Source organism: Colletotrichum siamense, assembly GCF_013390195.1.
Source record: "Colletotrichum siamense strain Cg363 chromosome Unknown KSG_Cg363_contig05, whole genome shotgun sequence".
Taxonomy (NCBI): domain Eukaryota; kingdom Fungi; phylum Ascomycota; class Sordariomycetes; order Glomerellales; family Glomerellaceae; genus Colletotrichum; species Colletotrichum siamense.
Window position 1 is genome coordinate 4704511 of NW_023501018.1, and position 14183 is coordinate 4718693.

At 55.2% G+C, this 14183-nt stretch overlaps 4 protein-coding genes across 4 annotated transcripts; 1 reads left to right on the forward strand and 3 right to left on the reverse strand.

Annotated features, from left to right (window-relative positions):
- Window positions 1-244: 244 nt before the first annotated feature.
- Window positions 245-3304, reverse strand: CGCS363_v008812 (uncharacterized protein; the record flags this gene model as incomplete). Its single annotated transcript, XM_036640661.1, has 1 exon — window positions 245-3304. The coding sequence occupies one exon, from the start codon at window positions 3302-3304 to the stop codon at window positions 245-247; it is 3060 nt and encodes a 1019-aa protein (XP_036493963.1).
- A 1502-nt stretch (window positions 3305-4806) lies between these two features.
- On the forward strand, window positions 4807-9825 carry rkr1 (E3 ubiquitin-protein ligase listerin; the record flags this gene model as incomplete). Its single annotated transcript, XM_036640662.1, has 3 exons — window positions 4807-5100; window positions 5156-9499; window positions 9565-9825. The coding sequence occupies 3 exons, from the start codon at window positions 4807-4809 to the stop codon at window positions 9823-9825; spliced, it is 4899 nt and encodes a 1632-aa protein (XP_036493962.1).
- A 293-nt stretch (window positions 9826-10118) lies between these two features.
- On the reverse strand, window positions 10119-10931 carry CGCS363_v008814 (uncharacterized protein; the record flags this gene model as incomplete). The annotated part of the gene is made up of 1 exon (XM_036640663.1): window positions 10119-10931. The coding sequence occupies one exon, from the start codon at window positions 10929-10931 to the stop codon at window positions 10119-10121; it is 813 nt and encodes a 270-aa protein (XP_036494257.1).
- Window positions 10932-11273: 342 nt separating this feature from the next.
- Window positions 11274-12598, reverse strand: csk1 (Serine/threonine-protein kinase csk1; the record flags this gene model as incomplete). Its single annotated transcript, XM_036640664.1, has 4 exons — window positions 11274-11321; window positions 11372-12319; window positions 12374-12473; window positions 12528-12598. The coding sequence occupies 4 exons, from the start codon at window positions 12596-12598 to the stop codon at window positions 11274-11276; spliced, it is 1167 nt and encodes a 388-aa protein (XP_036494256.1).
- Window positions 12599-14183: the final 1585 nt, after the last annotated feature.

Sequence of the window (14183 nt, forward strand, 5' to 3'; positions counted from 1 at the left end):
CCAAACGCGCATCATTGAATTGTTTTGAAGCTTCATTGTGTGTGCGCCATTGAATCCCATAACCCTAGTCATCCGTCCGTCCCAGTTCCTAACAAAAACAAAACCCGATGAGTGGAATTGAATGAAAACCAATCGCATCGTGGAGAGTACTATTGGTACATGTAAAGAGTAACAGTACTGGTGATGAATCCCTCATCGCAAAAGTATATAGTCCACCATTCTCTTGATGAAATCTGAATCAGGCCTACAGCCCCTTGGGGCCACGACCGTCCTCGCCTCCTGTCTTGAAATACTCCCCAACCACACCAATAGCGTATGAGATCCCGCCAACCCAAGCAGCGCCAAGAAGAATCTTCCTGGCCCTGCGCTTCTTCGGCCTTCGAGGAGCCTCAAAATCCTGACGGTCACACGAAATCGTGCTGCGTCTTCTCACTGCGCTAAAGGGTGGTGGGGGTTTGTCCTCCGCCTCCGCTCCCGGATAATCATAGTTCAGATAGCCTGTTGGACTCGAGGAGTAAGCGCTTGGTACCACGGGGTCGCTCCCCATCATGTCGATGGGGTTCACCTTTGGAGCCTGGTAGGTCGTCGGCTTTTCGATCGTAGGAGTGAAAGAGGTGACCTCTGCCTCGCGGACCTTGCGGAAAACCAGGACGTCTCCGCTTCCAGAGACGATTTCGTAGCCTTCCTTCTGGAGCGGGCTGAAGTAGGGGAAGAACTTTGTCGGGTTGGACAAGCGGAGGAGAACCTCGGCCGGTGTCAGTGGCGTCGCGCTGTCAGGGACTACTGAAGTAGTCTCTGCTGTGTTGATGGTTTGCATCGTGGGGTCGTAGGCGAGAATCTTGTAAACAACAGGCTCACGGAGCTCCTCCTTGGCCGATGTCGACACACTCTCCGAAGCTGCAGCATCTGCGGCGGCGTCTGATGTTGTGCCGTATGATCGCACATAGGAAGGCCAGGTTTGCTTGCCACCACACTCCTCAGAGTAGCTCAGCTCAAGGCCCTGGGGCTCTGTAGAGTACATGTCAAGCAGACCCTGCTTTCCTGCTACACGTTGCCCCTTGAAAGCAGAGGCTCTGTTCAACGCAGGCTCCAATTTCGGAAAGCTCTCATCGAAGGAAGCAGCTTCGACATCATCACCCTGGGGGCTCTGATACTTGCTGTCCTCTGCCTTTGAGCTTTCCGCCACAATATTGGTCCATGATCTGGAGAAATCCTCTGGAAAATCCCTGACATAGTTGCCGGTCAAGTCTTCCTTGGGTTGGATGTTCTCCCACGCCCTGCTTTTAGCCTTGCGCAGACTCACGCGAGCTGCCTTGCTTGAAATATCCCAATTCACTTCGTACCGTGGTAGGTCAGCCTCGAGCATTTGCCGGTTAGTAGTGCTGTAACCCCTACGAGACTGGCCAGAAGAGGTCGGGATCTTGGCGCGAATATCGCTTGCGCGCAGCAGGTCCAAATCGTCAGCTCTTTCTTGGTCTGTCGCGGAGGTGGTCAGGAGGCGCTTGCTCGCCCCTGTCGTTCCTGTAGTCGCCCCTGCTGCTGTTGCTGTTGCTGCCGCTGTCGCCGCCGCCGTCGTCCTTGACGCCTTTGCCGCAATTTCCGCGTCAAAATCGCTTAGGCCTTTAGATACAGGGTCAATGACCTCGATCGGCTGTCCATCTGGCTCGTTGTGCCGATACGACTCATACTTCTTCGCCTCATCGAACGCAGTCTGATCCCACTCTGGCTTGGGACGTTGACCCTCGGGCTCGTCGTACTGAACAGGCCTGTGACGAGCCAAGTCTTCTGGAGCAACTGTGGCAGTCACGCCTTCCGGCGCCTGCCCGCCTCGGGTAAAGGAAACCGGGCCGTAGGTACCCAAATCTGTGTACTGCTTGGAGGCCTCTTCCGGATGCACTGGCGGCTTACCGTGCGGTTCGTTCCAGCCCACAGGCTCGTACTTTCCTAGGTCCGTATAAGCCTTGGAGGCTTCTTCAGGGTGTATGGGGGCCCGGCCGAAAGGTTCATTGTAAGCCATAGGGCCGTATTTATGAAGGTCGTCGTATTCCTTTGACCTCTCCTCGGCACTTAAAGGGCGGGCACCGCCCTCGGACTCGTTGTATCCCATAGGGCCGTATTTATGTAGATCATCGTAGTCTTTTGATCTCTCCTCAGCACTCAATGGGCGAGCGCCGCCCTCAGACTCGTTGTAACCACTTGGACCATACTTGTGTAGGTCGTCATAGGACAACGTATCCTTGGCGTCCTTGTCCTCGTTGTGCATCACTGGCCCGTACTTATTCAGATCCGAATACTTCTCCTGTGCTTCGGGGACTTCTGCGTCCTCATTGTGCATCACAGGGCGGTACTTATCGAGGTCTTCGTAGGCAGGCTGAGAGAGCTCCTCCGGGGGCCCGTCAGCGAGGGATGGGTTGGAATACTTATGGAGGTCCTCATATTTTGGCTGTCCTGCTTCGTCGTCCTTGATAAAGTCCTTCAGCCCTACTGGTGTGTACTTATGCAGGTCGTCGTATTCGGACTCTGCTGGTTTCTGTTGTCCCGCATCGAGCTTCTCGTCCATCACGGGCTTGTACTTGTCCAGGTCCGAGTACTGCGGGGCCCCCGCATCTCCACTGTCGGCCCACGGGGTACCATCGAGCGGGACCTGACCGTACTGCTTAAGCTCTTCCGGCGGAGGTGGGCCGTCCTCGTAGAACGGCTCGTTGGCCGCGGCGGAACTACTTTCAACGGCCGCATCTGGTGACACCCTTCGATTCGTGATGGGATCGATCTCGGACTCTGCACCCCGGCTGGCCGAGGTCGTCGACTTGCCGCGAGTCTGGCTACCGAGGTAGTTGCGAATGTTCTGCAGAGGCGACTGCCACAAGTCATATTCGTAGGGTCCCGTTCGCTTAGAAGAGAACAAGGCGTTGATAGCGCCGCGCTCGACGTCTTCAATGTTTTGACCAGGGCGAACGCTTGGTTCGGCACTCGCTTTGTCACTCGGGTCGCGGCTTCCTTTCGAATGGGTGTGACCGTGCCTAATCCAGCACTGCGCCATCATCTTCTTCATGAGTATTCTTGAATCCTCGCCACGCGAGCTTGGATCCCATGATATCTTTCGATTGATTGACTCCATATACTTGTAGGTAACTTTGCGCTGGTGCTGCCGCAGTTGTCGTTGGAACTCGGGGTCTAGGTAGGTGGACCACGCGCGGAAGCGAAAGCCGCGAGTCTGGCCGTAGTGGCTTGCCTTCGCAGGGTTGGTGAGGGCTCTCACTTGGAGACCACCCGCACGAGACGACCGAGGGACGTTGGAGAGCATGGTGGCGATGTTTGTACCATTACCATGCTACCTGCACTGGCTGTAGGTTAGCATAGGGCACACGTAGCTGCGTTCTGGCTGTTGTCTCTGGCCGTCGTCGGTTGCGGTCGCTGGTGACGTCCAGCGGTTGGTTATTCGCACGTGAATAGTCGTGAATGAACAGGAGGCACTTACACCGAGGAGCAATGACAGAGAATTGCAGAAACAAGTGCCTGAAAGGTCACGATGCTTTTGAACGATAGGAGGAAAAGGGAAGTGGAAAACCGCCACCTTCATGAGGACGAGAAGGTTGGGAGGTAGCTCAGCGACGGATCGAGGAGACGGCCTGGTACCGTTATGGGCAGATAGCCGTCTTAGGCTGGCGAGGTACTGCAGGGGAGGTAGGTACACTTAGCTGCCCGGGGTCACTGGCCCACAGTCTCCGCTCCCAGTGCCTTAGCGCCTTTCCCGCAGTGGGCTCGGCGCAGTGGACGTGGAGGCGGCCTTCAGCGTGCAGTTTGCGGGGTAGCCTTTCGAAACCGCCGAACGATCCCGAACGGCGACGCCCAGGTCAACGGGGGCCTTTTTGAACGTTGACTGTATGGAAGCTACATAGGAGCCGATGCTCTTTTCCCAAGTATTTCGACTCCGAGTCTCTGCTGTTTTCGTGATCGGCGTCGTCGTCGTCCTCGTCCTTGGCGCCGTCTCTGTCTTCTCGTCGCCGTCTTCCGCTGTCGTCCGCCGTCTTCTGTCTCTATAGCCTGCCTTACCATGGGATTCAAGCAGGTAAGCAAACATTCAGACACCTGGGCTATTTATTCATAGATATGCAACGCCTGTATTGAATACACAATCCCAAAGCCCAGCAAGGTGCCCTTGTTCCATCGATGCCGCTGCTGGGTTTGGTGAAGCGCCGCCTGATGCTCAAGCTGGGAGTGGAGTAACACGAATTGGAGAAGTGATAAGAAAAGGCCAATAGGAGCATCAAGATAAAGCAAGGGATGGAAGGACGGGAGGCACGGACATCACAGCGCACGGACGGAATGAGGCCACAATCAGCCAAAGTCACGTGCGAGGGGCTCACCTATGACCGCATCATCTCCGTCCACAGGAAGACTGTGAAGGAGCTTTGGCGGGGCAGCTTGGCCATTTTCATTCGCCGGTTCTGGATGTGGTTCGGCCAAAACTCATTCGGCCTGAGTCAACAGAGCACTGCACTCTCTTTGGTATTCCATGTCGATTGAAGCCTGCGATGCGACGAGGCCAATCCTGCTCTTCTCAGCCTACTGTCGTTTTGCTCTCATTTCCTTGAAATAATAGGCCCTTGGAAGTCTGTTGACTTGGAGCGCCTCCGTCCGTCTTTCACATTTCCAATTCCTAAGCACCCTTCTGGATTCTTCGGTGCACTCTACCCCGCCAACGTCATTTTGAGCTCCCGCGCTTCGCCGCGCTAGGTCCCTCGCGCTCGCAGCGTTAACGACATCACCTTCACACAAGGCGCAAACTACACTAACCACCAGATCATGTCGCGTGCCTTTGGAAAAGCAGGCCGCTCGGGCGGCGCAAAGGGCTTTGGTGCCCCGGCGCGGGGCGGCTTCGGCGGCTTCTCCTCCTCGAACGACAACGGACTGTCTTACCTTACCGAGCCGCCAGACCTTTCCTCCCTTTCCGATGCGAACGTCGTCGTTTCCTTCAAGAACGCCCTGAAGAAAGATGCTACGACCAAAGCAAAGGCATTGGAGGAACTCGTGGCATACGTGCAGGCTCACCCACATGAAAAGGATGGTGGAACAGAGGAGGCAGTCTTGGAAGCATGGGTGCGTTTTCCCCGGGAGAGTTACTTTGACGAACATGTGGTAATGTATGTAACAGGTACAAATATATCCTCGTATCTCCATAGACAACGCCCGTCGCGTCCGCGAGCTCTCCCATACCCTGCAGTTCGAGTTGATGAAGTCGGCTCGCAAGCGCATGGAGAAGCATATCCCCAAAATTGTTGGTACCTGGCTCGCAGGTCTCTATGACAAGGATCGTGTGGTATCCAGGGCAGCGGATGCCGGCCTATCGTCATTCCTGAATAGCCCGGAGAAGGTCGTTTCGTTCTGGAAGAGATGCCAGTCCCAGATTTTGACCTACGCCACCGAGGCCATCCAGGAAACCAAGGACACATTGAGCGATGAGAGGTCAACGACTCCAGACGATGCCGAGGCTAAGTACTTGAGGGTGGTGGGGGCCAGTCTTTCCTTGGTTCTCGGTCTCTTGCAAAAGTTGGAGCCGGTCGACATTGAAAAAGAACAGGAGGCATACGATACCTTTTTCGCCGAGGAGAAGGTCTGGAAGAGCGCGCTTATGGCGGACAACTCTGTCAGGAAAACGTCCTGCCAGCTGCTCTGGATCTGCTTGGACAAGAGGTCCGACTCGACGTCCTCGCAGATTTCCCGCCTGAAGAAGATCTTTATTGCAGAGGGCCTGAAGAGCAGCCAAATTGGATCTGCTATAGAGTTTGTCAGGGTTCTTACCAAGTTGACGAGCAGGTTCCCGGAGATCTGGTCTAGCTCAAGTGATAAGAAGACTCCGATCACTAGGTTGAATGGCTTCTTAGAGAAGGGATCTCAGGGAAGCTCCGCGAAATACTGGGAATACCTCGAACAACTCATCGTTGTCATCCCAGCCAAGCACTTTGCTGCTGAGGCATCTGCAGCAGCCTTGAAGTCATTGCGAACTGGCATCACCAACAGGGAAGAGCCGCGATTTAACGCACCCACAGCATGGACGTGTTACGTTCACGTTGCCAAGCATTTCTTGAAGACGATTCCCTCAGAAGGCCATGCCAAGCTTGTGCAGGAAAACCTCTTTCCCCTGCTGGGGCACTTCCTCTTCCCAACCCCTGAAAATGCGGCTTGGGAGATTGGCGGTGCCGGACGGTTGGGCGTTCTCAGCGAAGTCTACCAGGTTGCCGCCGACGACTCGTCTGCGGACCTGGTAAAAGCAACTGCCGACATGATGGAACATTTGTCATCCGAGTTCTGCACTAGGATATCCAACTCACTGCCTGAAGTATCATCAGGGTATGAAAAGTCTCAGGAGTCCATCGCTGCCGAGGGCGACCGGTGGTTCAATCTAGTTGGCCAGGTCCAAACCAAAACCAAAGCCTCCACAACAGGTCCTACAAAGCTGCTCATCGGCCCCTCCAAAGCTATCATTACCTGCTCACTAAACCTTCTTGCGACCCGAAACTTGAAGCCGTTTGGTGCAGCTGGGGTTTTGTACAACGTCGGCAAGAGTGCCCCGCGGGTTTGGGAAGATGCCGAAGCTGCTCAAGCCTTGGAGCAGTTTCTCTCGAGCCAAGGTCGGGAGCGGATGGATGTTCTGATGAATTCTCGATCCGCACCAGATCTCTTGAGCTGTGTGTCTATCTTGGGTTCTCTGCAGGGCCAGGAGACAGCCTATGCATCTATCTGGAAGACGTGGATCGATTCCCTGCTTAGTTTGTCTGACGAAAAGCTGGCTGCGAAAGGAATCGAGCGCCTAATCGCGAATCGGCACGCATCCGACCTGTCTAAATCGCACGAGCAGCTACAAAGCTTCATCGAAACGAAGTGCACCGGCACCGTCCGCGGCGAGTCAGAATTTTGGTCGCTATTCGAAGCAGGCCTCGGCAACGACGCTGTCACGGAATCAACCGCAAAGAAGCTGGTTGACAGCAGTATCTCCTCCCTTTCTCAGGACAAACAGCACTCGGCCCAAGCGCTCAGGGCCCTGGAGATCATTGCCAACAACAAGCCGGGACTTCTTTCACAAGACGAGTCAACTCATACAGCGGTCGTTGCTGAGCTACTGGGGCTGGCTGAGCTCAACGACAGAGCCGTTTCGTCCCGCGCTGTTTCTTTGAGAGCTCTTTTGGAACAACCCGTGGACGGCACGTCGCCCTTGGTCACCATCATCCAGCGGAACCTGGAGGATGCAGGACCGCAGTCCCTTGGAATCGACACCTTGGTACAGCAGGCATTGCAAGCATCCAAAACTGGTTCAGCAATTGAGGATCTATTCCCCAGCACGAATGTCTGGATGCAGCAGCTGTCCAACTTCCTACAGGGATCTCTCAACCCGTCTCTGTCCATCACGAGCAGTCTGGGCGGAGCTCACTTCCTGGTTCCACCAGCAGAATCAGCGCAACGCGTCAGAGTACTGAGAGATCGCGACGGTTACTCCGTTCCTGCGAGAATGGCGGCGTACACCTCCAAGCTGCTGTCGTCTGATATTTCCGTTTCTACCCTACCCAAGAGCTTCCAGGTAGAAATTCTGTACCTCCTGTGCGTTGCGGTCCAGATAGTTTCCGACCAGATTACGCTGATGGATGAGAACAAGTTGTTCCTCAACCTGGAGACCGGCGATGCCCTCAACGCTGCCGAGGCTTTTGTGTCGTCCACCAGGGTAACCATCAACGGCATTGCTGACGAGGCCAAGGGATGGCGAGATGGCTCTGAGTCCGGCTCTACGAAACTCATCAACGGTCTCATCGCCATCATGACGCAAGAGACGAAGGAACTCACTGCTCTTGGTCTGTACAGCGCCAGAGCCCTGAGCGAACTCCTTCAAACCCTCACCGAGAAGCATGGCTTCCCCGCTGCAGGCGACGAGAAGATTGCACAGCTTGCCACATTGAGAGCCACGCCCCCTACGATTCTCTCAGCCACGGCGGTGCTCACCGGTCTTGGCGAAAGCCTTGAGTCTTCCAAAGCAATTAACAACCTATGCAACCGCCTCGTTAGTGACGTTGCCGGCGCAAGCATCGAGCCGGACAAGGCTGACAAGGCACTAATGATTCTCGTCCTACTGAACGCCTGTCTACAGGTCTACGAGGTGGGCGAAGTTCCCGTGGCAAACAATCGCATCGTCTTTGCCGTCCGCCAAATTACATCTTGGCTGGAGGATACCCTCAACCTCACACCGGCCCTATCAGCAGAGATTTGCCGCGCCTTGCAAAGACTTCTCCCAAGCATCAAGGAGGTTTACGGCCCTCACTGGGAGAAGACAATTGAGTTCTCCACAGCTCTCTGGGCCAAGGCCTCTGATGATCGTCTCGATGCTTCGCTACCGTACATCCACACATCCCTCAAGCTCATGTCAGCCCTCGAGACCCTCTCCGAACCCAATGACGATCTCGAAGATGCGCTGAAAGAGTTCGCAGAGACAAAGTCCCTCTCTCTGATTGAACTCCTCAAACTGGATCGCGCAAAGAGCACCCAGCCTCTCGAGATCGTGGACGCTATCATCTGCAGACAAGTCGACAAGATCCCCCTCAAGCACATCTCCGACCTCTCCGACCTGTACGGCCTCATCGCCGCAGACTCCCGCTCGATCCAAACCGCCGCCTTCAACCTCTTGCACCGCGCGCTCCCCGCCCGGCAGGAAGAGCTCTCCGTCAACGTCCTCCTCGACAAGACCGACGCCCGCCTCCCTGACGAGCTCCTCTCCCTCCTGCTCGACGCCCCGACCCTCGACCGCTACCCCGACGAGCTCCTCGCCCAATTCCCCCTCGCCATCCGCTCCTACCTGCTCTCGTGGCACCTCATCTTCGACGCCTTCAGCACCGCCTCCCTCAAGGTCCGCAACGACTACACCGAGCACCTCAAGACGGAGAACTACATCGCCCCGCTGCTCAACTTCACCTTCGACGTGCTCGGCCACTCCGCCGCGCACCCGCTCAACCTCGAGCGCGAGGGCCTCGGCATCGCGGAGATCACCGCCTACGACCTCGCCGTCGCCGACGCCGAGCCCGACGAGCGCAACCTGCACTGGCTGCTCGTGCACCTCTACTACCTCACCCTCAAGTACACCCCCGGCCTCTTCAAGACCTGGTACCTCGACTGCCGCTCCAAGCAGACCCGCATCGCCGTCGAGGGGTGGATGACGCGCTACTTCTCCCCCATCATCGTCTCCGACGCCCTCGACGAGGTCGCCGCCTGGGCCGCGTCGCAGGAGGGCGAGTCCGCCGCAGACGACGAGAAGGAGCTCGTCGTCAAGGTCAGCAAGACGGGCAAGGAGATCACCGCGGGCTACGAGGTTGACGAGAGCATGGCCAGCATCGCCGTCAAGGTGCCCGCGAGCTACCCCATCGAGGGCGTCAGCGTCGTCGGCGTGAACCGCGTCGCCGTCAGCGAGAAGAAGTGGCAGAGCTGGCTGCTGACGACGCAGGGCGTCATTACCTTCTCTGTAAGCTTTACCCCCCCTTTTGCGCACTTCTTTGCCGTTATCAACATTACTGACCATCTATACAGAACGGCAGCATAATCGACGGCCTCTCCGCCTTCAAGCGCAACATCGTCGGCGCCCTCAAGGGCCAGAGCGAGTGCGCCATCTGCTACAGCATCATCTCGACCGACAAAAAGATGCCCGACAAGCGCTGCGGCACGTGCAAGAACCTCTTCCACCGCACGTGTCTGTACAAGTGGTTCCAGAGCAGTAATCAGAACACCTGCCCGCTGTGCCGTAACCCGATTGACTACCTGGGTGCCGATACCAAGGCGCGCAGGGGTTAAGTTGAGTTGGGCTTTTATGTGGTAGTGGGGAACGTCGAAGCGATGGAATGGAAATGAGAGACGAAATGAGTCAAGGAAAAGAGGTGGTATTTTTGTTTTTTTCGTTTTTCTATGTAGGTCATACCTAGACGGCATGGAAAAAGCAATTGGGGGTTTTAGCTGGGGATAGATGAATACGAAGAAAAGTCCAGAACCATGATTTCTATGAAAAGCAACGACAGATGGAAACAAAAGACCGACGCCCAAATTGACAGGAAAATGAAATCCCCAGCAGAGGCATACGGAGCTGTGGCTCAGTATCGACAACGACGACGGACAACCATGCCAATTAAGTTGTCAATGTGACGGAGTCTGCGGCCCGCCGCCGCGTCCTCCATGAACTGGTTGTCGTCCTTCCACGGATGCCCATCGCGCATGCCATCATCCTCGTCATCATCCTCAATGACGTCCTCGTCAGCCATCTCCACGTCCTCATCGTAGGCACCGTCCGTGTCCATCCAGTCACGGGCGAAGACCGCGTCAGGGTCAATGGAGCGTATGAACCGATCAAACTTCTCGATAAAGTGAGAAGAACACGGTTTTCCGGTCGAGCCATACATGGTCGGGATCGTCCTCACCTTCGCCATCTTGACGATGCCGCCCTGATGGACCTGGTTGGCGTCGTGCGCCGCGGCCTGGACCTGTTGGCGGATTTCTTTCTGTTGAGCAGTATGCTTGGGCTTGCGCGCCTTGCGACTGTTGGCTTGCTCCCCTCCACTATCGTTTCCCGCCTTCCGCTTCCTGCTAGCCTTTTCCTCCTGCTTCTGGGCCTTCTTCTCATCGCGGGTTTCCTTCGTCTTTGCAAGGTGACAATTCATACAGAAGGAGCTTTTTTTGGCGGACCGCACGGCGCCGCAGTCGCCGCACATAGTCTTGCATCCCTTTTTAAGGCATATCTGATAGTCGCCGCCAGGTGCGCCGCAGTGGCAATGGTGCTCGTTTGCATTACACGCGAGACCAACATTAACCTCTTGATGGCAACGTCTTTCGTCAAAGAAACGGTCCAAGTCGGATGCACTCGAGGAGGTATCGAAGCTTTCGGCGCGATAATATGACGGGCTGAACATGGCGGCGGGCTGGTTCGGCTGGCTTACGTGGTATCGAGGACTACTGCTTGGAGCTGCGGTTCGGTTTGCGATTGTTCTGCGGGCCTGATGGATAGTGTTTTAAATGATGTCTGTGGATTTCAGAGACATCGTGCCGGCTTTCTGGTTTAATACTTGTTCAGACTCGTTGAGCTCTTTGTTGTAGATGTTTTGTTGGTTTGCGATAGGACAGCACTCTCCGTTGTTGTGGAGATTTACAGTCAAAGAAGTTTCAAAGCAATTGTCCAACCGGCTTTGACATTATTTGACGATGTCAGTACAAGTCATTATTCATTGCGACAGGTCATTGTGATTTACAGGCCTTCAAATCGGCGTCTCGTCGAGGTCTTGCAAGCATCTGTGCTGCAGAGCCTAGCACTATGTCAGATTAAATATTCGTGATTATGAACCATTAAACTTACTTGCTCGGCAGTCCACCTTTTTGAATCAAAGCGGACCAGCTTCGTGACCAAATCACGAACATCCACATCTACCTCCGGCAAAATTTCCTCCCAGGACTTGCCTTCAAACATGCGGTACATCTCGAAAGGAGGCGTCTTGAAGCTTGCAGCTTCGGGCCATGTCTCCCTTGTAGGCGTGCCGAGAGTCTTAAAGATGCTCAAGATCAAGCCCAGCTGATTCCCGTCTTCGTGTGCTGCTCTGGACTCAAAAAGGGGCTTGGGAGGATCGCGACAACATTCTGCCAGCATTGTGCCGGTAGCCCACATGTCGACAGAGGATCCATAAGCCTTGTCGCCGAATAGTGCTTCAGGGGCTCGGTATGCCCCAGTTCCGATATCCAGAATTTTGGCCGTGGGTGGCTCGGAAACAACAGACATGGTCGGATGCCAGGCCGTTCCAAAATCTGAAAGGTAGGCCGGTCCATCGGGGCCGTCGAGCAGAATGGCCTCCGGTTTGACGTCTCTGTGGATGATGCCTTGGCTGTGTATGTCTTTCAGAGCAGCTAGAATCTCCTTGAAAAGGCGTCGAACCCTAGGCAGCGGGAGGGTTCCTTTGTCGATGACATCGGCAAGGGTCAGCGGCTTGTAGGGAAAGACCAGGACGAATCTTTGTTCTTGGTCTCGAAAAGTCTCCAACAGCGGGATGCAAGGACGCTTCAGAGTTGCAAGAATCTTGGCCTCTCGTTGCGGATTGTGAGGCTCAATGTTGTGTGTTTCGACGATGACCTTCAAGGCGCGGTCCTTGCATCGGTAGACCTCTGATGTCAAGCCAGTTGCGACTGGCACACAGCTCTTGTAAGATCCAATAGTGACTCCAACGCCGTCACCAGAGTCGCTTGTCGGTGCTGTGCTTTCCGGGGGAGCGAGGTTTGCTGACCCGACTAGCTGACATATTTCGTCATATTGCGCCTTCAGAAGGGTGTAAGTTAGGCTCACGCTAGATACAACATGGCGAAAACTTACTCTCGAGGAGGAATCCTTGTAAGCCTGGTTTTCGACCGAGAACGCTTCGGTCTGCGATGTTGCGGTTGCGTCTGGGCTTGCAGCCTCTAGGACTGCCTTGCTGCGTGGTGGTGTAAGTCGGCGACCGAGATGCGGGTGAAGGAGACCGACTTACATCTTCTGAATGTTCTCATAGCGCTCGGACGCCGGAAGCTGCGACCTCCAATCCGGGTTGTCGTCAGCCATTGAGGCGAACCTATTGATTTTGAACTTTGAAGTCGAGCGTAGGGAGCTGCACGTGGGGATAGCAAATACTCGTGACCCGTCCGGCAATGCCTTCCAATGGTTGTTAGTGAGCACCAAAATATCTTAGGAAGGGACGAGGATTGTTGTAGTAAGCATCCAGTGCGGTGTACCTTCCACTCGCGGGAGCGATGCGGAATTTTACCGTGCGAGAAGATTCGATGACTGTCCGGGCCGGGGCAGCCGGCAGTCACCCCGCAGACCCGTCGCCGTAGTACAGTGTGGCTTGGGCTGCATTCGACTTGCATTGGGCCCCTGTATTCGGCGCTGCTTACATAAGGCAAAGCTGGGCATCGCAATTTCACGGGTACCTGACCAAGGCGCTCCTTTGGCGTCAATTGGGCTTGCTTATTCCACTATTTTTGCCTAGCTTCCGCTAGCTCAGAGAGGTTTGACACTGTTTACCTTACGATGTCCAAGACTGCTGTGTGTCCTTATGTTAATGCCGATGCATGGCCGCCGTCTGCCATGCAGTTGGAAGCCTGCAACTTGCAAGTCACGGCAGCGGGTTCTCCTGAGCATGGCAGTTGGCATCGTGCACAAAACCCGAATCCTTGCGATGGAAATAAGGGCTGAAAGTGTAATTCATGCATCGCTGGCAATGGCGGCAAGGATGATGCGGCTCAACTGGCGAATCCTCGTGTGCTGGCTTGCTTGCCATGTGCTAATTGAATTCGGGCCAGATTCATGGCGCGGGCGCGAGACGCCAGGGCTCTTCCCGTCATCTCATACAGGCACCGTTTTCTGAACCTTGCTGGAGGCGACATCCTGTGAGCGACAAGGCCCTGAATAAGTAAAGTATGCAAAAGCCAGGTTCTTAGAGTTGACGGGACGCGTTCCTTAGTTATGCAGGTCGGCGCCGCCGTTGTTTCCAGCATCAGCGTCACGGGCGGTCGGGTTCAGCATTTCGGAGCCAGACAAGACTTCGTCGGACACGGCGTCAGCTAGCTAGCATTCGGTGCAGTTAGAATTGGAACTGGGTGTTGGAGCGGGAGCGGGAGCGGGTTCGGGTTATTCGAAGAAGCTCAGAGGCACAAGGTGAAAACAAACTAAACCGGGACCGTCAGGTGCGTGACGTATTGCAGAAGTCCCCTCCAAACTAGCCCGTTTCGAGTACAGGAGCCCTGTCAGGCGAAAGTAAAGTACTTTCAGACCACCGCGGCGAGGACGGGGGACATGCAGAGAGGCTGGTCATGGCCACCAGGACGGCTGCATGTTCGGACAAGGGTCGAACCGAGGCGAGGTAAGTTGATGACTGGGCCATGTGGTTCTTGAGTTCAAGAGAGGCCCATTGTGCAGCAAGCAGAATTGCTGTGCAGCAACTGGCGATGACGACTCTTGTGTATCCGTACTGCACTCTACGTGTATCGAGTCCGTCGTGTACCTCTATTCCGTAGGGTCGTCCGTGTCCGCCGCTCCCGGGCCAACTTCCCGTCCCAATTAAAGAATTCAAATTTGCCAGCGGACATGCGCTGAACTTTTCGGCAGCACTTGGGCCAATTGATTGCATCTAGCAAGAAAAAAAAAA